At 39.2% G+C, this 24,346-nt stretch overlaps 1 protein-coding gene and 1 pseudogene across 18 annotated transcripts in view; one reads left to right on the forward strand and one right to left on the reverse strand.

The window, feature by feature from the left end:
- Window positions 1-16,061: 16,061 nt before the first annotated feature.
- Window positions 16,062-24,346, reverse strand: part of RAPGEF2 (Rap guanine nucleotide exchange factor 2) — a 240,894-nt gene continuing 232,609 nt past the window's right edge. For 10 of the 18 annotated variants that reach the window (XM_032332644.1, XM_032332640.1, XM_032332643.1 and 7 more), the window contains 6 exons: window positions 24,123-24,275; window positions 23,166-23,288; window positions 21,821-22,034; window positions 20,544-21,103; window positions 18,947-19,252; window positions 16,062-18,142 (listed from right to left, as the gene is read on the reverse strand). In XM_032332644.1, coding sequence (XP_032188535.1) covers window positions 18,117-18,142; window positions 18,947-19,252; window positions 20,544-21,103; window positions 21,821-22,034; window positions 23,166-23,288; window positions 24,123-24,275 — 1,382 coding nt within the window. In that variant the 3' untranslated portion in view covers window positions 16,062-18,116. The remainder of the gene's footprint in view (window positions 18,143-18,946; window positions 19,253-20,543; window positions 21,104-21,820; window positions 22,035-23,165; window positions 23,289-24,122; window positions 24,276-24,346) is intronic. The other 8 variants (XM_032332649.1, XM_032332648.1, XM_032332647.1 and 5 more) reach the window with 2 other exon arrangements.
- LOC116585311 lies at window positions 23,635-23,793 on the forward strand (annotated as a pseudogene).

Below are 24,346 nucleotides of genomic sequence, written 5' to 3' on the forward strand. Positions count from 1 at the left end.
TATAACTTCTGTGAAGTTGTAAATCATCTCAGCCTGATGTGTGTGTGTGTGCATAAAATTTAGCATTTCAAATTAATTTTAAAATGAAAATATTTTATGTTGAAAGACATGGTATTTTGAATTTGCTTCAGAATAATCTATTGAGAAAGCAGGAGTAAACAGGGCTAAAAAAGAAATAAGATTAGCTCGATGTTAATAAGTGCTGAAAATGGGTGCACAGAGGGGTGGCAGTAAACTATTCTCTCTGTTCTCTACCTTTAAAATTTGCATAAGGAGCACATTTTTTTAGGATTTTAGTTATTTATTTGTAGAGAGAGCACAGGTGGGGAGAAGGGCAGAGGAAGAAGCAGCCTCCCCGCTGAGCAGAGTGCCCCTTGTGGGGCTCAATCCCAAGACCCTGGGATTATGACCTGAGCTGAAGGCACTTAATCCACTGAGCCACCCAGTTGTCCCAGAAACACATTTTTTGGACTAACTAAAAGATTAAACAAATACACAAGTTTGTAAAAAGCATTTCTAAGAAAATTTTGTTCGTAAGAAAAGCAAGAGCATACCATTCTAGGAATTAGGTAGTAATGGCAATGCAGTTTTTGAATCTCTCTGGATTTCCCTGTTAAAGCAATCAGAGCAACTAAGAGAACAAAACCAAATGCAGAAATCTACTAAACGACTCTCAGTGACTCATTGGAAAGGATGGTGGACGATTCTGAGAATAGTTGCAGAACCTACTTGTGCCAATGACTTCAGTGGGGTTTCAGGAAGTTGAGAATGCAGGATCTGTCCAGGGATTTGGGCCTAAAAAATTCTCAAAAGGAACAAACCAAGCCAGCTTTCTATGGCAGAGCCCTGCACCAGGGAGAAAACGCTGAAAGTAGAATCCTGTTTGAGTAGGACAGATACGATAGAGGCAAAGGAGAGGAAATTTAAATAAAATTGGTGGAGAAGACCCGAAGAGGAAAATCTCGGGAATTTTACTGCTATATTTTTTATCACTTTGTAAAAACAACAAAAGAGAGAGATCTAGGGTTGTGAAGTTAGAAAAACTGTCCTGGCTCATTCATTCCTCTTGAGAAGACAGGATTACTCATTTCACTTAAAAAACAATTGCAGAAAAGGATTTATCAAATTTCAAGCCAAGATAATGTTATTAGAAAAGAAAAGACAAAATGGGGGTATATTAAAATAAATCCTTCACAAATAATACCAAAAATCCAACTCAGAAAATGAATGAAAACTGTAACCTAGTATCTTGAAATATGTTAAAGTAACATAAAGGAAAGTATTATAAGCTGTGATACAGCATCAAAAATCAGAATTTTTTTTAAAATTTCGTAAATGAGTAGAGAAAAAGCTTTAGATGAGAAGTGAAAGAACTCAGAAAATGAAACACAGTAACAAAGCCAACACAACATGCTCTAAAAGAAATAGAAGATGGCAAAGAAGGAAACTTAAACATCAAAAGGAAATGAAGAAAGAGATAAAGATTTGATTGAAAGTGGTAGCTGTGAACGTCAACAAAACAGGATCCAACATGGATTATGGGCGACCTTTTGAAGAGGAAAACCAAAATGATCGAAACAAATGCTGAAATCTGAAATTCAGTAAAATTTTCTTTAGGAAAGATGTGAAACTGTTTATTGAATGTGCCCCCTGCTTGCATGAGGTAGTAGCCAACAACTGACAGTGCAAGATTTCTAATTCTAACAAAACTATAGCTTTTCACGGGGGAAAAAATATATCCTTTACACATCAGTGCAGAAAGGGCACAGAAAGTATTGCTGGCTAATAAATTACCCCTAAAACTAGTAACTTAAAACAACAAAGAGTTTGTGTGGTCGGGAATTTGGGAGCCACTGAGCTGGATGGTACTAGTTTACCAGCTCTCATGATGTTGCAGACAAGTTGTCAAGCAGAGCACCGAGCATCTCAAGGCTTGACTGGGGCTGAAACATGTTCTAAGCTCACCCATATAATTGTTGGTACCTCCATTCTTCACCACACAGGCTTTCCATGGGCTGCCTGAGTGACCTCATGGCAGATGGCTTTCTCTCAAAGTTGTGATCCAAAAAAGAAGCAAGAACTCAAGATGGTAGTTGAATCCTTTTATAACCTATCTTGAAAGTTACATATCATGACTTCTGCTATATTCTATCGGTCAGAAAGACCAATATCCATCCTGGAAGGGGCACAAGAGTATAAAGACCAGGATATAAAAGGTATAAAAGACCAGAGATCATTGAGGACTACTTTAGAAGCTCAGAGAAGCTCAGAGAAGCTCCAAGTCACATAATTGAAAGGAAGATCTGTATATCAAACCAAGATCTATGTGACTCCAGAAACTGTTCTCTTTATTGTATATTCAAGCTGAGATGGAATGTAGATTACAAATGTTTTAGATCTTTCTCTTAGAATTAACTATAAGAAAAATAGACTAACCTTTCCAGGAGTTTCATATCTATATTTTTAACAGATAAATAGGTCTTACTTTATTTTCAGTGTCCCCGGACATCCCCAAACACTTTTCAAAGTTCAGCCTAACAGCTTAGCCGTTCATCATTTTCAAGTAGAGAAACTCTTTCATTTATAATGTGTATGTACGTGATTTATGTCTGTTTGGTTTTAGTAAGGAAAGCTCAAAATGGTCTGGATAACAGGAGCCCAACCTAAATTTTAAGGTAGTGATTCTCCACCTCTTTTGTTGACACATTTCATTATATAATATCCACAAATCACATTCTCTAAGATAGCGCTACCGGTTTCATCAGAAAAGTCTTTAACTGTTGGGAAATTTTTGAGTGTACAATGGCAGATACAGGTTTTCCAAAATTTTAATTTTCATGTGAAAGCTTGAATTTTATCATACCATCAGTTATTTTTCCTTGAACTGGTGGGCTCACTTTTTTATTTTTGAAGAAAAAGTCTACCAAATGTAGTAGTCAGTTTGGGCTGCTATAACAAATTACCATAGATTGGGTGCTTACAAACAACAGAAATTTATTTCCCACAGTCCTGGAGACTGAAAGTCTGAGCTCAGGGTGCCATCATTGTTAGGTTCCCAGAGAGAGAAAGCCCTCTTCTGGGTTGCAAACTGCTGACTTCTCATATCCTCGCATGGCAGAGGAACAGAAAAAGGAAGTCAACTTGCTTGTGACTCTTCCAAGGGAACTAATTGCCATGCATGAGGGTTCCACCACAGTGACCTCTCCTAATATTAATATTTCTCAAAGGCCCTGTCTCCTAATACCTGATGGGGAAATAGGGCTTCAACATATGAATTTCTGTAGGGATACAACACGACATGCAGTCCATTAACACCAAATACCCAAATTCAAGTAATCACAGTCATTCTTTTGGAAAAAATGATGTTCCCATTATTCCATGAAAAAAAAGCAGCTACTTAAGTTTACACTCAATCAAAAAAGTGCATTTTCTTTTTTTAAAAACCACTTTATTGAGATATGATTGCCAACAATACAGTGCTTTTTCCTGAGGCAATTATTGTACTTGGTATGCAGAAGTGCTTTATTGGTATTTACATTTCTTCATCAAGGATGTTAGAGAGTTGAGCACTCAAGGGACAAGATTTAATAAAACCTTAAAAGTTTTTACTGCCTCATTGAGGATTGGTGTGTTTCTTTTTTTTTTTTTTTTTTTTCGGAAGTATATGACAATGAAAATGATGATGGCTAGTGCAGTTTGATGCCCCTGCTTGAGTTCGTGTTAAGGTACCAAGAGTTTAGCCACCATTGCTTTTGCACCACCAGTGTAGCTGCCAACACAGAGAATAAAGCAATTGATGTGTTCATTCATTCATTATTTCCATGATAATGAAGCTGATAAAGTTTGGACCCACATATACCTTCTTGAGAGTGTTTTGAGAACACCTGGTTTTAAATTGCTACAGTCATTAGACTCTGATAAATTGAAAATTTTAACTTTAGGTTTTTGTTTTGTTTTGTTTTGTTTTGTTTTGTTTCCTTAGGATTTCTTGAGACATTTTCCTTAATCATGTTGCCTGAGTCCTTGGCCTGGGCTCAACACCCCAAACCCGGCCCTGATAATATTTCCAACCACATCCTGTGTCAGGCAGACCGTGTCAGTTCACCATATGCCCAATCTAAGGGCCAAAGAACTGGCTAAATCTCCCGCTGTTCCGGTCTATTCTGGACCTTTACAAGCGCTCTGCTCTGCATCATCAGCATTTCCCATAGGAGAGGCTGGACTTTCCAATCCGGCTTGGACACAGCTGCCACACCTCTAGTTCGGGGCCATGAGATGAACACTTCCCTGATTATTATCAGCCATCCAACTTCACTATCACTTGCAGATTTACATTGTTAAAATGTGCGCATCTGTGCCTTTGCTAAAAAAAATTGCCCCCAAAGTATGCAAAAAGTCTGCTACTTAGGAAAAGTTACTTGATACTAAAAACTGTAAGACCTTGGACTCAGCAGAACATATTCTAGGAGGAAACAGGGACTGAGGATTGTTATGAGAGACCGATAGGGCCACAAGTTACCTTTACGTGATCTTACTCATGGCATGTATATAGACAGTCACTGGAGGTTCATCACTGGTGAGGATTTTTTTGGGTGTCCCTTTGAGCTGCATGAGGAATATTGCTTTTGTGAATCTGAGATCTTGGTCTTAGCCCCCTGCTGGCTCAGTGACTACCTATTATGGATTGAACTGTGTTCCCTCAAAATTCACAGGTTAACACCCTAATATCCAATACGACTCCTAATTTAAAGGGATAATTAAGGTTAAATGAGATCATAAGAGTGAAACCTGGAATAAAAGGACCACTGTACTTAGGAGACACACTAGGAATATATATTCAGGGCAAAAAGGCCATGGGAGATTTCATTAAGAAATCAGCCATCTGGGGATGCCTGGGTGGCTCAGTTGGTTAAGCAGCTGCCTTCAGCTCAGGTCATGATCCCAGCATCCTGGGATCGAGTCCCACATCGGGCTCCTTGCTCGGCGGGGAGCCTGCTTCTCCCTCTGCCTCTGCCTGCCATTCTGTCTGCCTGTGCTCACTCTCTCTCCCTCTCTCTCTCTGATAAATAAATAAAATATTTTTTAAAAAAAAGAAAGAAAGAAAGAAAGAAAGAAAGAAAGAAAGATAGAAAGAAAGAAAGAAAGAAAGAAAGAAAGAAAGAAATCAGCCATCTGTAAGCCAAGGAAAGAGGCCTCGGGAGAGGCCTATTGATCTTGGACTTCCAGTCTCCAGAACTATGAGACATTACCTTTCCATAGCATTATGACAGCCCTAACAAACTAATTCAGGGAGCATAAAGGAAAGAAGGTAATCCAGGATAAACCCAAAGACCTTTGCTTTCTCATCCTGAGCACTGCCTGTCCTCCCTGCAGCCACCCCAGAGTCACTCGAATCTGGCATGTTCACCAGTAAGCCTGCCTGATTTCCTGTCCGCGTGTCACTCTGCTCCTCCACAGGGCAGGACAGACACAAACCTCTCCCTTATGGCCAACGTCCATGCAGTGTGTGCTCTGTATTCCTGATCATGCTTTGACTTGTCATAATGATACTTTTTAAGAATAAAATAAGGAATGGGAGTTTGCGACTATATTTGTATTTGAATTCACCTCTTGGGGCTCACGCATTCCCAAGAGGTGATTTGGAGACCTCGTTTCAGTCATAGAAGGAAGCCAGCCTGACCAGGACTAAGGTGCATCCATTGGACATCTTGGGAAATTTATTAGGTCCATGGGCCATAATAGGAGATGCCAGAAGGCCGTCCTGGGGTGGAAAGGAGCTTGGCTTCAGAGCACTCTCTGGCAACTGAGAACTAGCTCTGCACTAACCAGGGAAAAAAGCCCAAGATATGCACAGACTTCTTGTCACATTAGAAAAAAAATTATACACATACATATATGTATAAATGTGTGTGTATGTGTTATCTCATATATAGGCCAATCTATTGTCTTGGAAGAGAGCTTCTGGAAGGACGTTCATATATAGGTTTTTATACACACACCACAGGAAAAGTAAGCAGGAATGAAAACTTTTGAGTCGTTTACCTTCTTATATCTGGAAGAGTTCTCGGGAAGAGAAATAATCTCTCTTCATGATGCTTACAGTTTATTTTATTTTCAAAGATAAAAGTTTGTTGTTATATAGAAATTAGCCAAGAAAAATGGTTTGCAATGTCTGAAAGAGGGTTTGAATATTTTCTTAATGCCTTCAGGTTTCTTGGCATCTCAGCTTAAATAGCTAAGCTACATTAAAAAAAAAAGTTTTAAGCTATAAAACTGTACTCACTATGTGCACTTACTGTTTCCTCTTTTCCATTTAATGTGTCTTCTTATCCTCCTCCACCATATTTATACCCATCCTTCCCCACATGAGCTCACACACACACACACACACACACACACACACACACCCTACATCTTCTCCCTTCACACCTCTTACGTCCTGTCAAACACATAACCGTTCATCTTGCATTGCCAAGAGCTTCTCAGAAGACAAACCCCAGCCTGATGGAAGAAATTAATTAGCTTAGTGAAATGGTGACACTCGCTGCCTCTGACTAATGTTTTTAAAGGGGGAGGAACAAAAGCTTATTTTTTTTTCATGAGATGGAAATGAATATTGGGCTTTTTTATTTTTTAAGATTTTATTTATTTATTTGACAGAGAGATAGGGAAAGAGCACAAGTAGGCAGAGCGGGAGGGAGAGGGAGAAGCAGGCCCTCTGCTCAGCAGGGACCCCGAAGTGGGGCCTGATTCCAGGACTCTGGAATTATGACCTGAGCTGAAGGCAGACACTTAACCGACTGAGCCATCCAGGTGCCCCCATTGTCTGGGCTTTTGTGCAGAGTCTGATGAGAGGAAGTCTCAGGCAAGAAGGAACACCAGCAAGCTTGGTGGTGGAAGTTGTAAAGGGTGCATTAAAAGATCCTCAAGATTTGGCAGTGGAAGATTCACAAACAGCCTGAGGATGTGGATGAATGCATTTAAAATTTCTCTAATGAGAACCACTCTTCAGGCAGGTGTGGGTCAAGATAGCAGAATGCTCAGAGAAAGCCCCTGCCTTGCTAAGACAGGGCGGGTAGAGGTGAGGGGTGTAGGCGAGGACAGGGGAAGGAGGGGAAATATTTTATGATAGATATAAGTTAATAAAATATTCAGAGAAGAGAAAAGCACCACAGTCGCTAATAGATATTGTTTACTTTGTTCAGAGACATACTGAAAGTGGTTTGAAAATCACTTAAAGTTCACGGACACCTCTAACTTTAAACTCACTAAACCCCTCAGTGTGGCTGTCACCATGGGGCGGAGTCTTCCTGTCTGGGTGGACAATGCATGATTTGGAGACACAGTGAACCCTCCCCAGCATTTGGAGTCAGGAAGGCGGTGACATTCCATTGTCACGAGAATTAGTTCCTCAAAGACTCTGCTGCCCTAACATGACCTCCCGCAGGAATCCTTGATTGATGTGGAGTGCAAAGGGGCAACTTCCTGGAGAGCCAGGGGAGGAAAGGAAAGTCTCACTTCGAGGCCTTGCTCAAAGAGTAACTCAAAAGTTCAAGGCTTTTAATGTGCGAAGCGGATAAATTCTGGGTTCCCTTCTGGGTCTTGAAAAAATTGAAAGCACTTATTACTGTTTTGTCTCTTAATAGTGTTATCTGTATAAGGCCACTAATAATTTGCTTCCTCCTGAGCTGACCGGGTCAACTGAAATTTCAAATGAAGTGAACATGCTTAGCCTACCCCACCCTTCCCGTAAAGATGGCCTCATCTGGGGGAACTCTAAGGATCTCGTTCTCTGTAGGAGGTAAAGGAAACATGGCTGTTGAATTTCGATCATCCTTGACTGACCTCAAAAGATACTTGAAATCATAGAAGGAAACCATTCTAAGAGTAAACCAGGGAAACTCTGGATTCAGCTATCATGTGAAAAATTATGTACTTGAATCTTAAACTAATTAAATGAGCTTATCTGGTAACCACCAAAATCTGACATTGAAAGAAACAATCCTTTGCTCTTCTCAGAAGTATCCAAAATATGAGCCACATTAACTATTACTAATGGGAAAATCTCAGTGCCATTATTATAATGTGAAAGGACTGGTGTTTTTGTTGCACAAGAGTTCTGCCCTGTGCCATGTCTGTACATTTCAGTTTTGGAAACAACGTTTGCCATATATCCAAATATGAATAACCGTAGTTACTGTTTTAGCAAAGAAATGTGAATATAAACATCCTTTTCATTCTTTCTATTGGATGCCAGGAAGTAAAACCAAAAGAAGAATCTGTCTCTTCCATTCATTTTTTTTCTTTATTATGATGATAATCATATCAGTAAAGTGGTAATACTTTTCACATATTATGGTTAATACATGTATATATCTTGAGTTATTTGAAATGGATATAAACCACTGTGAAGATTTTCCTCTCTTGAAAATGTTATTATTTCTCCCGTGTGATTGTTGTTTCTTACCCTTCTCTGTCTTTCCCTTTTCCTTTCATCTCCTTTACCACTACTTAATGACTTTCCTGAGTTTTTTCATACATAGTCGTACTTAGTTCTACTCTTCACATCCTATAATAATGTAGAGAATCTGGATTTATGTTACTTTTCTCTGAACAGTATTGCATTGTGTTCTCTTATAATTAAATTACAAACGGATCACTTTGATCCTAGGATCTTAGCTATAGGCTTTGTTGGGATGAGTGTCTTTTAGTTTTGCCTTAGTCAGAGGACATAACCCTCAGTTTGGGACATGATTTATTTATTTATTTTTTTAACAGTGTTATTTATTATTTATTATTACTCCTAGTAATGGCCCTTTTGGGTTTTCAGTAGAAAGCCCAAGGTGATTATTCTAACTCCAATCTCCCCAGATTTCAGACAGTGGCTGAAATCTCTGTTTAGCTCTCTAGCCTCCCAGCAGCTGCTTACTGCTGGGTTCTTTGGACCATCACTTGGCATGTGAACAATCCTAGAGTCCTCCAGAGACTTGAGGGAATTGTTGTGCAGATTTGACACTCTCTCCTCTGAAACTGTTACTCTCTCAACCTCTCAGGACAGAACTCTGATTTTCCTGACCCCAGTACCACTGATTTTGACCTCTGTCCCAGATGGGCCATGTGACTGGAAGATCCCCTCAAGGGAATAGTCAGTTCAATGTAGAGCTCACCTGGTGTGTTTTCCTTCCTTTGAGGACGGTGTCCCTACCAATACTGCTTTTGGTTGCTCTCCAATGCTTTCAAACTATTGTTTGTTTTTATATTTTGTCTAATATTATAATTGTTATCAGTAGGGGGTTTAGTTCAATCCAAAGCTATCCTTCCATTACCAGAATTGGAACCCCTACTTCTAATGTTAAAGAATAGAGCAGAGGTTATATTGAATCCTACCTGATGATCTGCCCTCAACCTGATTAGTTAGCAAATCGTTTTCTGTTTAATTTCCTGCATCATAAATATATAGTAAAATTCTCTTTTCCTAAAGCATCAATACAATGTATTGGACATAGGATGTAAGCAAGGTTAATTTAGCTACAAATGTTTTGATTCCTAGTATCCTTTTAATTGAAACTGATTTGCCTTTTAAAGGGAAACTTACCCCTGATTTCATATTTTCAAAGAGAGAATTGTACAATTTTGTTTCCATCTCTGGAAAATAGCTATAAGGAGCAAGAAGTGTAGAGGGACACATGTATATGAGACTACTGTGGGCTAATGATAAACTTTAAGAATAAATTTTATGGTAGTAAAATACACATAAAATTTGCCATCTTAACCATTTTTAAGTGTGCCATTAAGTGGCATAAATTATCATCACTATCCATCCACAGACGTCTTCTCATCCACAAAATCGAAACTCAGAACCTTTTAAATGGTAGCTCCCCATTCCTCCAGCCCCTGACCACCACCATCCTACTTTCTGTCTCCATGAATGTGACTGCTCTGATATGCATACCTCACATAAGTGGAATCATATAGTATACGTTCCTTTGTGATTGGCTTATTTCGCATTAACATAATGTCCCGCCATTTTGTAGCATGTGTCAGGATCACCTTCCTTTTGAAGGCTTTCATTATGGGTGTATGCTTTCTTTTGTTTGTCCACTCATTGGTCAATAGACACTAAGGTTTTGCTTCCATCTTTTGGTTATTGTGAATAATGTGCCTGTGAACACAAGTGTACCAATAACCCTTCTGGTTCTTGTTTTCAACTCTTATGGGTATACGCCCAGAAATGAAATTTCTGGATCATACGGTAATTCTATTTTTTTTTTTTAAGGTGTAATCATTTATTTTAGAGAGAAAGAGAGAAAAAGCATGTGGTGGGGAGGGAGAGAAAGAATCTCAGGCAGACTGCCTGCTGAGCATGGAGCCCAACACAGGGCTCAAGCTCATGATCCTCAGATCATGAGCTTGAGCCAAAACCAAAAGTTGGATGCTAAACTAACTGAGACACCCAAACGCGCCTATTTTTAATTTCTTGAGGAACTGTTTATATTGCTTCCCACAGTGGCTGCCCCATTTTGCATTGCCACCAACAGTGCTTCACCAGCATTTGTTATTTCCTGTTTTGTTGATGGTAGCTATTCTAGTGGAGATGCAGTGATATCTCAGTGTGGCTGTGATTTACGTCCTCCTGAAATGATAAACACTTTGCTTAATTGCATTACATTGTATGCTTAAAAGCATACTTTAATTACAAATACAAATAAAGGTTATTGGTATGTACATGCTATAGGGGAAAATATTTTGCATTTTAGAAAATCTAACAGCCAACTTTATTTTTGATTACCTGCTATGTGCCACACACTGTGTAAAATGTTTAGTATGTGACATTTTACTTTACCTTTGCTGTTACCATTGAGGTAGATACCATTATTTTATCTATTTTACATATGAGGAAACTGAGGTGAAGAATTCAGGTTCTTTCCCAGAGTCACACAGTTAAGAAATCAAAATGAAGCAGTTCAACTCCAAGATTCAAATGTTTGGACCAAAAAAGAATGTTAGTAAGATTGTAAGAGGAAACCTTGGCATCTCTTCATTTCACGTTTTGTGTGTGTGTGTGTGTGTGTGTGTGTGTGTGTGTGTGTGTGTGTGTGTGTGTTTTAAACAGAGACTTGAATCCTAGATTTGGTCGTGTCCCAGGACTCTTCATGAAGAATCTTAGCAAAGGACTTCTGTTCCCACCTCTGGGTAGTGAAGGACCTGCCTGACAGCAGACACAGAGGAATGTCAAGTCACCAGTCTCTTCCCTTGTCAGGAAAGTTCATGGGAGAAGAAACACTCAAAGAATCAAGACTATGTTTTCATTTCTGCTAGTCCTCTGGGGAGTCCCTTTTTAAAAGTGAGTCTCAGAAATTCCATATTGTAAACCTCCTTCTCTGGGCCTAGCTATGCATGAGAATCAATAATTATAATTTTGTGTGGCTGTGGCCTAACCTCTTACCCACTCAAATTCTCTGTTTGGCTCTTTTCATTCTATTTATTCACATTCTGCTTGGCTCTTTTGTTTCTTTTATACTTTGTTCTTTTGAAGTGCTATAAAAAAACTAACCAGCTGATCCAAGATCACACAAATTCTATCATTGAAGCATAACCATAGGGTACATCATGCTAGAAATAGTTTGGCTAGGTATAGTGGCCTGCCCTCAAAGATTTGAAGCCAAGGCAGTGATATAAAAGAAGGAATCAAATATGTTTTTCAAAATGTAGTGAAAAAGCCATGAGAACTCACCAGTAATAGTACCAAAGTGGGGTAGAACACCCCTTCCTCAACCATATCCAGTCTTTCCTTGTGAGTACAGAAGGAATGATGGGGATAAAGTGGAACTTTGAGTCCCCTGGACAAAAATCCTTTTTGACTTGGTTTTTTTTTTTTTTTTTAAGATTTTATTTATTTATTTGACAGAGAGAGATCACAAATAGAGAGGCAGGCAGAGAGAGAGAGAGAGAGGAGGAAGCAGGCTCCCTGCTGAGCAGAGAGCCTGATGTGGGACTCGATCCCAGGACCCTGAGATCATGACCTGAGCCGAAGACAGTGGCTTAACCCACTGAGCCACCCAGGCACCCCTTGACTTGGTTTTAAAAATCAGTACGTCCCACAGCTTCCTTACCGTTGTCATTGTCACTTCCTTTATCTTAAGTGCTCACACTAGGAATTTTAAGTCTTTGTTTTGGTATAATTTGGGCCCTTTGGGGTGCTTGGCAAGATATTCATTTATTAAAAACCTTTGCAATGTTCCAGGCACTGTTTTAGATGCTGAGAAGAACAGTTATCAGAAGGGGAAACACAAAGAACAGGAATGCTTTTCATCCTGGTTTCAGGAAGAGTAAGAACAATTCACAGAGCCAGGCTGCCAGGGAGCTGTTCTGAGACCAGAAATCTATTCAGGTATGTTGAAGACGTATCATTTGGTTGCTTTCTAAATAACAGGCATGTCCTGTGCTAAGCTTTCCCCCCAACTCCTGTCTTTGATTAATCTCTTTCTTGACTTCAGAGACTCTTTTTATTCATAATTTCTGCATGCTCATCACTTCTTGTCCCCTGGCTTCTGCATACTGATTTGAGTACAGCTTTTGCTGGTTGTTGTTGTTGTTGTTTTTCCTTCACCCAGAAATACCCTCAAGTGAATGTGGTGAGTTCAGTTTGGCTGTTGCATTCCCTACTCGTCACAGTGCTTATGCCACGACCCTCTTATACATTGCTGGCCAGTCTACATGGGTTAACTCTTGAGCCAGGTATCTCCTTCCATTCTGCTCTAATGAAGACTACTTGATAAGATATTCACTTATTTTCTTAGGATTCACTCAGTAAGTTTTCCCTCTAAGGCCTGAGAAATAGTAGACACCTTGCAAAAAACCCTATAATTAAAAAGCACCTCAGTTCATTTTATTAAAATCTATAAATATCTAGCATCTAAAAAAGTGCATTGACCATAGTAAGTACACAATATGAAGCAATCAGCTCTTTACATCTGGAGGCACTGCACATATTTTCATCTTAATGCTACATGTGACAGACTTGATCTTTTATCAATTTTATAGTCTTACTTGAAAAACTTTTATATAAATTACAAATCTATATAAATTAAGGAAAAACTCAAATATTCTGATATACTATTACTTCATTGGTTTCCATAAAACCATACTGCATGGCAGCTACTCTGTGTTAGGCCATACAGTCAATGTTATTAATAAAGTTCCTTAAATTTTATGAAACTATTTATAGAATATAACTAGCTTTTATTTCTGAGGTTTTGAATACCCTGTACTAGAATTACTTCATTATTTCCCTTCCTCTATAAAATTGGTCATTTGACTCTGAATTTAGTTTGATATTATATTCGAAGCCCAATTTTTCCCATAAACTGTTATGAAAATTGTTATGATCTTATTGATTGCCCATGAAATAAAGATTATTCTAAAATTCTTTTAATCTTGCATGCAATGTTTTGACCACCTCTATAAATTTGCCTGTTATACAGCCATGGCATTGTAAAACTTACTGGGCGTTAAGTATACTTTCAAACATAGAAATTGTATTGTGCTTGCAAAGAAATGTGAATGTCAAAAAAGTGCAATTCGCAATTATTTTTCACTTCCAGTCAGTGTTTCTGTCTCACTTTCAGAGGGGTAAGTTCTCATTCACTTTAAAATATTTCTTCAAAATCCTGTCAGGTTGGCTGCAGCCTGTCCTACTCATTTCCATCGCATTATCACCCTTTCCAACATTCTCCTTGATGTTACTGAGTGAATATTCACAAAATCATTTCCCTCTCCATTGACAATTTCACCCTCAGTTGCTTCACTTTTTCTTTGAATAAGCAATTTAAAAAAATATATTTTATTTACTTGACAGAAATCACAAGTAGGCAGAGAGGCAGGCAAGAGAGAGAGGAGGAAGCAGGCTCCCTGCAGAGCAGAGAGCCTGATACGGGGCTCCATCCCAGGACCCCGGGATCATGACCCGAGCCGAAGGCAGAGGCTCCAACCCACTGAGCCACCCAGGCGCCTCTGAGTAAGCTATTTTTTTTTTTTTTTTGAGTAAGCTATTTTTAAAAGAGAATTATATCATGGAATCAAAGACCCAGAGAGCTTCCTATTTTGCTTTGACAAAAACAGGAGTGCAGGAATGCGTTAATACATTAGTACACGGGGCGCCTGGGTGGCTCAGTGGATTAAGCCGCTGCCTTCAGCTCAGGTCATGATCTCAGGGTCCTGGGATCGAGCCCCACATCGGACTCTCTGCTCAGCAGGGAGCCTGCTTCCTCCTCTCTCTCTCTGCCTGCCTCTCTGCCTGCTTGTGATCTCTGTCAAATAAATAAAATCTTAAAAAAAAAAAAACATCAGTACACAGACCTAACAGGTGTCGTTGCTATACGTATGCACGCTCAGAAGCTTGAATCATTAAGGAACATTTGGGAAGATATTATCAGTGACCTGGAGATAAGATAGGTTAAAGCATAAATGAGCATGAACTCTATACTTCCCAATAGATGAAAACGGATTTAAGCTGAGGAGAATATTTGGAGGGCTTTAAATGGGATGTATGGGCCTGTGCGGCTTTTTAGATTAGGTAATAGAGCATCAGATGTTTGCCAACAAAGTACTTTGTATGACATCCCTAAAACTTGGCCAGATTCTGTTATTAACATGACATAGATTAAATCTGTCAGTACTATCAATGACATTTGAGGAACAAATACTTCTTGAAGCCCTGAAGCAGAGACCAGTCTTCAGCTACTTAAAGGTAACCTAAAACATCGAAGTGTTAATAATGGGCACAGTGGCCGATTTGTCATTTTCCTACATTTTTAGCAGAATACAAAAAGTGGTGAAGAGCTTATTAACATCAGAATTTTTTTGAACCAGATTTGAGAAAATTAAGCTTTTTGAGTGACAAATTTAAATAGAGCTTTGCATTAAATAAAGCATAGGTGGTTGTTTTGATAAGAGTATTCCTGAGTAATGGTTTTTTTTTTTTTTAAGATTTTATTTATTCATTTGAGAGAGAGAGCACGAGCAGGGGAGAGAGGCAGAGGGGAAAGCAGACACTCTGGTGAGCAGGAAGCACAACGTGGGTCTCGATCCCAGGATCCCAAGAATCATGACCTGAGCTGCAGGCAGACACTTAACCATCTGAGCCACCCGGGGCCCCCTGAGTAATGGGTTTTATAGTGAAAAGATGGAGGCAAACACATAACACATGTATACACCATACCTTCATTTTTTAAAAGAAGGTGTGGTTGAAGCAATTGGTTTTAATTCTCCCATTATTTTCACAGAGAGTTTCGAATTGTACTCACCAAGATAGCACAAATGCCTCAGAAAGATTTTTAGGTTTGGCCAGTGGCCATATCCGTATCAGAACTAAACTCCAGACTCTTTTTTAGACTTTCTCATATTTTGCACATGTGCCCCCGTATGTTTTCACTCCACCTTCTGAGGCTTCTCAGTGAGTGGTGGATACTGCTTTTATTTATGCCTGCTTGAGGATAAGAAACGAGTTCTTGATTTCTAGTGTGCTTAAATAGGTTCGCTGCTGCTTAACCGATTTTTACCTTTTTAAGTATAATGCCCTTCTGATAGGTTGAAATATTATTCAACTTACCAAACAATAGAACTTAGATGTAACAATGATATTTTATGTACTCATTCGAAGTCTGAAATCATTAGCTAAATTGTACCTTTAACCTAGGGGTCATGATCTTGGAGGACAGTTTAAGTTCTCTGAGGTCCTCAGTATGTATACTGGGAATTAAAATGTTATGTCCCAGAGATTTTTTTTTTTATTGGAAAAGGGTTGAGAAGAGACAAAAGCTCTGTAAATACAGAATGATCATCATTATTTTTCACTGTATCTCAAGGAACACTGAATTCTGAACATAGTTGGGTTTGTGAAATTAATTTCTCTGAATCAACAGAAAGCTACCTAAAAGAATAGGCCATTGGTCAGTTTTTATGCTAAATGGGCAAAATCTCCTTGGCCTCCTGAGAACTTGCTCCTACAGTGAGACCAAAGAACCTTATTACACTTCAAAAATAAAAAGCATGCACGATTCTTTAAGGATGTAGACAAGGCTTTATGTTATATTTATTTATTTTCCAGCTTGTATAAACTGGATGTAGAAGCATAAACATAGTACATTTCTACCATCTTCAACAAAAATATAACCAATATGTACAATTATTGTATTAAAAATACAAAAGGGATACAGACTCCACCAATGTCTTTCTAAAAGACATACAGGTACAAGTAGTATCAAAAGTATGAGGAAATCACCAGTTAATTGTACATTCTGCACTTGACATCACAGAGCGAACTGAGATTAGCAGTCCTATGTTCTACAATTACTTAATGCTTAGATAACATTTGTGCAACTTGTGGTAGAGCTAGATTTCTGTCTTTCTATCTGCACATGAGGTCCATAGCCTATATAAGAAAACTGGCAAATGATGCATATTACATGTAAAATTACAAATGCATAATTGACAATGTAATATATAAGCAAGTAGACAAATGCCATGATACAGAAGAGATTTATTAAATAAAGCACTGACATCAGTTGATACAGTGAAAAAACACTGCAATTTGACTTTTTAAAATTTGAAGCTATTTACGTTTATCTACTGATCAATATGATCAGCTGAATTTAATGGAAAAAAAATCCAAGACCAGCAGTTCCTCACATTTGAGTACTACTCGGATTGGCAGCCTTCACTTTTCCGGAGTCTGTGCAAAAACAACACAAAAATAGAGTGGAGGGGTCATTTCAGTCATTATAGGGTTAATAGCAGCTGTGAGCAGGTGGTTGCTACACGTAGGCCTTCTCTATCTGCGTCCATAAAGCCACTTACAGGTTAGTCCTTGGTGACTAACCGGCCTTGCAAAGGCTGGCATATCTCATCAGGTTGTTGATCTTTTGTTCTTTTGTCATGGTAAAGGCTTGTTTATTCCCTAATGCCAATTCATTGAAGGGAGGCTGTCTTGAAAGAGCAGTATGAACAGCTGGCATCAGCTCCAATATCCCAAGCTGCTTTCACTGCAATGCTATCCAGTTATGAACGTTTCTCTTTAAAAACGAACAACAACAACAAAATCCCTAGAACTAATTTAACAGAAATCAAAGAAGCATAACTTAAAACAACGGGGTTTGCCATCCATCTCAATGGAGCAGGACACGCCCTCACATGACACCGTCCTGCACTCCATAAGGCTCAGACACAGGACACAAGAGTCCCATTTCCCTCCCCTGGCCATGTGCAAACAGTTTTACAGAAGAACCCCACCCACTGGGGAAGGAGTGGATGAGGTGTCTTGGTATCTAAGTAATTGGCTAACATCTTATACTTCCAGGATAGGGCACTTCATGGGTGAGGCCAGAAGGACACAGGAAGTCAGGGTCGCAAGCCAGGTCTTCCCTCTTCTTGCTGGGACCACACCCTGTCCGGCATATTTGGTTTTTCAGAAACCCAGGCTGGCAACCCTACTCAAAGGTTCAAAATAATACTGTAATCATTAAATGGATATAACATTTACTCTCTGAACAAAATCTTTAAATCCATTTCTTTAAAAAAAAAAAAAAAAGACATTGTAAACAAGTGGACAAAGCACTGTACTCAAAGGATTTCATTGTTTTTCTTTGTCTTCCTTAATGGGTTAAAGGCCCCAAGTAGTTCAATGGCTAGCTTTTCTCATTATCCCAATGAGACCAAGTGCTAGGACTGGATTGAAATCTAAAAGGAAGTTTTAAAAAAATCCTTCCAGGCATTGAGAAGTACAGCCAGAGTGAATCATCTTGTTGTGATGATCTTGGAATTGGGAATGATACTGTGTGATGTGGCAGGCAGCAACAGTGGGAGCTCGAAGACTGCTGCACTGTGCATTTCAAGCAACAAAGTCTGAAAAGTGCCAGGGCAATTTCTTCACAGTATTTCACATGCAAAGGGGAAAGGAAGAAGGGGAGAAGAAGCCCCATGCTGCTTTTAAGGCAGGGAAGGAGGCAAACTGGTCCACCGGCCTCAGAATGTGAGTTCCAAGGCTCCGCTGCTAGGGACGTCTTCTTGTGCTCTCCTTTTAAAGGTGGCTAACTCTGGATCCAGAAAAAGCCTGTGCCTCAAACAGCAGATACCTGTTCATCTTCTGCAAACATAACCAGGAAAGAGAGAAAGAAGCATCAGTGAGCAAGCGAGTCATTCCTTGTGCTGGAGAGAAAACATTCACTGATAGGTTAAATAAAAATACTGCAGCTCTTTCTTTAGTATAACTCACCTAAGCAATGATTAATAATAGACTTAAAAAATACATAGGATTCATACCTTTAAATATATACACACAATATAGAATAGGAACATTCTTGATTAAATTTATTGAAAATTATGTAATAGCAGCATGTGACTTTAAACAATATACACTCACGTCTAGAAGGATATATAATAAAATGTAAATAATAGCTGCATGTGGTAGGATTAGAATTAATTTTTTTTTGTCTTTTGTCTTTTTCCAGAATGATTATTTGCATAAAATAAGTTAATTTTAAAAAAATAACGGGAGGTGATGCTCTTGGTCATCCTCATTCCAGCATGATCAGGTAGGTCAATGGAAGACAAAAACCTTATAGAGAACGTCTGTTTCTTCATGGACTTCCATCTGAACTCATTAAAAGCCCAAATATAACATTTCCACATAGAACCCTTGACTGTCAGTAAAGAAATCTAGTCATGTACACACTTCATGAAAAGTGCTCCCCTCTGCAATCTCTGGTATTTCTTAAGACATTTATAAACAAACATAAAACCCTCAAACACTTGAAAGCTTTGACCCTAAATTTGGACCTCTCAATATAAACTGTTCTTTGCGTATTAAGAAAACCAGTGCCTTGGAAAGCTTACAGCAGGCAGCATAAGGACCACAGCTAACGTTATGGTTTTAAGAATGCATATGTACCATCCTCCTCGGTGGAAAACCCTGGAGACTGATACGGGGCGAGGCGTGGGTCACACTCGTTGGGTTTATGCCACTGCGGTTTGCTCACGGGCCTGCCGCCGGCCGGGTGCCCATGTGCCTGCGGGACCGGCGAAGGCCCGGCTGTGTCCGTGGGTCGGGCAACCATCCGAGATCTCTGAAGTGCCACGTTGTAGTCTGGAGGTTTCCTGGCTGGATGGGAATGGCCTTCTGGAAAGTCAGTGATGGGGATTCCAATGTAGCCGGGAGGGGTGGGTGGGGGCTCTCGATACCTGCCCTCCTTCCGCACTGTGGTAAAGACAGGGTGCCAGCCATTAAACATTTTGTGGAGAACAGTTCATGCCCCTGATGTTTATGATGACGTGTACAAGTAATTACTGAGACAGCAAACACAGTGGAATCACAGATGTGATCTTGTGTGGTATGAGATAGTGGTGGGGGATATGGTAGGCGAGGGAACGGGTATTAACCGGACCAAATATTCACCATGGTTATCTCTATGTGGTGAAATGATCAGTGAGAGAAGCAACTAAGCAATCTGTTATCTTGAAGCAGAATCTTTGAAACCCTGTATTTAACTATAAAATAGTCATAAGGTTAACTAACACCTAACCCTTGGGTTTACTGGAAAGATTAAGCAAAGAGAAAACAGGAAAGGTACCAAGTACTATGCCCGGAATATGTTAGTAGTGCCTGGTGAATGTTGCTTCCTTCCTTCTTTCCCGGTCCCAAGGTCAAGGTGGGCTAGTCCGTCTTTGCTGGGCACTCACCCAGAGTTACCCTTGTCAGGCAGAAAACCAATCTTAGGTTACTTTCAGGTCTTGGACCTCACTTTGAAAAACAGAGAACTAAATTTGGAAAAGTAGTACCAAAAAAGATGCAAATTTTAAAAACTTTATACGGTATGTATTTCTCTTAAAATCCTTTTATTAATGTTCATGACCTAGAACACGAGACCTGTAAAGGCAAGTAAATAAAAAGTTTTATTTTCTTGAACTTCACAGACTCAATTTTTCGGAATGTCACAAACTTCGTACAGTGCAAACCCCAACCTGCCAGATCCCTAGGCCGAGGCTCTTCTGCATCCTGTTATCTCTCAGGGCCCTCTCCCTTGTTCTACAGCATGCAGAGAGGATTTGCTTAGTGCCCAATTAGTCTGCATAACCAACAGTGGAAGATTTATATATGCAAAGTGTAAAGTTCTAAATACATTTCGAGGGAACAATACAGAATAATAAAACATTTAAAACAGGTTCAAGGAAAGAAAATTCTTCCTTTAGAAAGAATGGGCATCCTTCCTCATAAATTGGGCTTAAAGGACAAGAGAATATCCATAATGATAATCTACTGATCTTGATTGACAGAACGTACTGAATTTTTAGAATGTTGGAATAGATCTGTATGTACTTAACCACAGAAGCTGGGCTCTTAACTACTCTTCATTTCAAAATCCTGAACACACCGCTAATTCAGAAGCTCTATACAACAATGGGTGGGGCAAAATGAGGAAAAGCAGCACGTACACATAACTTTACTTTGGAAACAAGTTAGATTTGACAGAGCTCTCTAATGAGCTTACCAATGAGTCCCTTTGCGGTACTCGATGTCACAGCAATGTGGGCCGGCATGGGAACAGGTTTGGTTTCTTCTGTGGTCACAGAGGTCATGCTGCTGCTTTCAGCCTCAATGGAAACATCTTTCCCGCCCCTTCGCTTGATTGTGCCTGTGTCACCTTCTGAGTCTTCTCCCCAGTATCCTGTGGAAGATGCCCAGCTTGCCCGGGATTGGGCTTGTTCAAGACTCTCTCTACTTTGACTTTGCCTGTTGTACTTTGTGCTATGATCGGAAAACATAATTTGGTCCATATGGCTGCTTGAGGCCCATAACCCTGCAGGATCCCCTGAATAATCAAAGTGAGTGTGCCCGAATGGAAGTGTCTCCCAGCTTCTCTGGTGTTGGATGGTCTGTATGTTATCATGTGAGCCGCTGGAGCACGATGTCCAGCTCCCACGGCCACTGTCGGCAGCATCAAGTGAAGCGCGGTCCCCTTGGTCTTGGGAAAGTTCCTCTGTGCTTGGAGAAGAAATTACTGTAGCTGTAGCATATAAGCCTCGGTTCTCGGACATTGGTGCATAGGACCTAAGTGGTCGAAAGAAATAAAAAGGAAGAAAAAGTACAAGATTGTTAACTAAGAAAGCTAGGATATAAAACCAAAGTACTTTTTCTTCCCCCTAGAAAGGTCACTTTTTTCATCCTAGGAAGAGGATGCTATATCCACTTTACTCACCTTGTCATTACCAAAAATTAAATCCGGTGGGAAAAGAACCACCTACTTATAATAAAGGAAGACTTTCTTATGAGGTTAAAGGCTGGCTCAACATACCCTGACTTCAGGGAGGCAGCTTCTACAAAGGATCTGGGATATGTCCTAAACCCACCCTCTGTCTTTAGCAGAGAACAATGGTCTTCTAATAAAGAATAAACCTAATTTGGGGGCATCTGGGTGGCTCAGTGGGTTAAAGCCTCTGCCTTCAGCTCAGGTCATGACCCGGGGATCGAGCCCCGCATCAGCAGGGAGCCTGCTTCCTCCTCTCTCTCCCTCTCTCTATCTCTCTGATCTCTGTCAAATAAATAAATCTTAAAAAAAAAAACAAAACCTAATTTGAAAGGCTGTGTGTACAACAGAAATAGCATGGCATTTAGTAATCTAGAAATTGTGAAAATTAGAACTGGGATGGGAGAGCATTTCTTAGGCACTTTGTAAAATAATAGAAATTTACATCAGGAGTAAAGGACCCATTTTTAAAGGATGGAAGAAGAAGAAATGTACAAGAATACGAAAGAAAAGCTGCTTACCCTAAGCTGTACTGATCTGGTTCAATCAGCGTCCGCCTTTCCATCCTGCCCACACCGAGGTTTGTTTCCACGATGCTGACAGAATGCCTCTGGCGCCGCTCATCGTGCACGGAGTCAAAGGAAGAGTTGCTGACAATACTGGATCGGGAAGAAATTTCACTGTGACCAGAATCTGAAAAATTATCCACAGTACCACTGGGAGCCAACGTGTAGCCTGCATGGGAAATACAACCATATTGGTTAGACACTGTGGGTTTACAACATAAAACTGAAGTCTACTAAACAGAAGCAAAACCAAAATGTAGTCAAAGATAGCACCATTGAAGTATGTGTGTGTGTGTGGGGGGGGACAACTTGACTTGTGGAGACCAGGCGACCGAGATAAGGTAAACTTCTATTCAAATGAAATTTTAACATACTTATTAGAAGATTAAGGAGGAAAAAAGAGAAACAGTGTTATGTGAGCCAGGAAATGTTGCAGAAACTGAGGAATAACTATGATCAAATTTAAAACTGACTGCAAAGTCAGTTTGGGAAAACCTTCGATGAAGTTATAAATTTTTTGAACTTTGGAGTAAGTCAACTGGAAGTATCTATATTAGAATTTTAAGGTGGTGACATATAAGAATAATACCTGAAGAAAACCTCTTTGGTTTGCAAAAAAATCTTGGTTTTTCAGTATTAATATATTAGATGAATCACATAAAAGCCAATTGTTTTGAAGGATGTAATGTGCAAAATCTCCGTTTTTCTCCCTAGAGCATCACAATGTCTAAACAGATGTCCCAAAGGACATTTTTTGGCCCAAAGGACCCTTAACTCTCCTTTGTTGCTAAAAATAATCTTGGAAGTCACAAAGGAAGAGACACTTGTCTTGATATTTTTAATGAAAAAAATTCAAGTCTTCTTTCTCAGTACTCATTTTTTTGAACATTACTATAGATCTCATGTTACCTTAAAATGCTGGTTTCATATGATTATATGGATGCAGTGCGAATTTTTCAGTGCCACTTAATACAATTAAATCTAGAACACATAAATGCTGCTAATTTACTCTCTAAATAGTACTTCCCATCCTTTCAGTAGCTTGGTAATTCCTGATTTATTTTTTAAAGGTTGCACAGGTCTTGATAAGGTTTAATGTGTTCATCTATGAGAAGTCTTTTTATAAACCACACTGGAAGTTCTGACAGACAAGATTTAAAGCCTTCGCTAAAAAACATCTCAAGAAAAATCATCACTCAGATGGAGCACTTGACATTTAGAGGAATTCTCCCACTTTCCTTAACTAATAATGAGGAAATTCCTCTCTTTCCCACCCAGTTTTTGGTTCTATTAACCCCACCTATCCCATAGGTCCGTGGTGCATTGTTATTCTTGTTACTGTTCTCACTTCCAAGAGAAGAGGAGGAACTGGTTAAGTCCAGCTGCCCGGAGCCAAAAGATCTCAGCTGATTGCCACTGCCACCTAACAACAGGATGAGAAAAGAATTTAGATGTATCCATTGAACAAGGACAGTAGAGACTGATACCCACACAAAATGCACAGATGTCTGAAATATCTAAAAAGCAAAGCTGAAAAGGTATTTGTCATGTCAGTGAAATCTAATAATTTATTAATCTTTTTGGCCTTCCTCCAGAGAAAACTGTCTTGGCCATTTCTGACTGACTTCCCCCCATTCAGTTACAGGGAGGAGGAGAGAGTAACTCGGGGGTCATGCAGCAGAAAGTGACTGTTATTGTAATCTCAGAAAACATTAACGTAACGGAGAGAGTTGGCCTAAAATTTAATCTCTTTTAAAATAGTGACCAAAATCGCTTCTCGGCCTTTTGGCTAAGATCAAGTGTAGTATCTGTTCTTATCAGTTTAACATAAAATAGTGACCAAAAAAAAAGATAATCAAGACCCGTGTTAATACGATGAAAAAATAAATCAGGAAGATACTGGTTTTTCTTATATGTTTAAAGCCCTCTACATTGTAATTATTGTTATATAATCATATTTGGTTAGAACAACTTTTGGCATAAAAAGAATTACTTCCATACTTACAATCAATAAAAATCTTAAATGTATGTTTTAAAAGGCCTTGTATACTTTAACACTACTTACTAGAAATATGATAACACCAAACTTCTTCTAAATTTATACAATGAGGGGAAAAAAGCTCCCTTGGACATTACATAGTAGATCATTTTAAAGGACTCTAATATCAAAAACGTTGGAATATGTAACTCTGGCATTTACTATAGCTGAAACGTTATAGATCACTATTCAGGAAAACAGTAAGTAATTCAGTTCTACCTTTCCTTGGAGAACTTTGTGGAGAAGTGGGAGGAGAAGAAAGCTGTGAAGACGCATTTGATATAGTATCTTCTGCTTGTTTTTTATGACGCTCCAGACTTCCTTCTTCAGACAAAGAAAGAATTTTCTTTAAAGCTTGTGGAGAGTTTATGCCTATAAAAGAAAGAAATATGTATTTTCAAGGCAAAAAAGAAATAACATTAATAACTAAAATCTTTTTTAAG

Source organism: Mustela erminea, chromosome 2 (genome assembly GCF_009829155.1).
Source record: "Mustela erminea isolate mMusErm1 chromosome 2, mMusErm1.Pri, whole genome shotgun sequence".
In the NCBI taxonomy this organism is placed as follows: domain Eukaryota; kingdom Metazoa; phylum Chordata; class Mammalia; order Carnivora; family Mustelidae; genus Mustela; species Mustela erminea.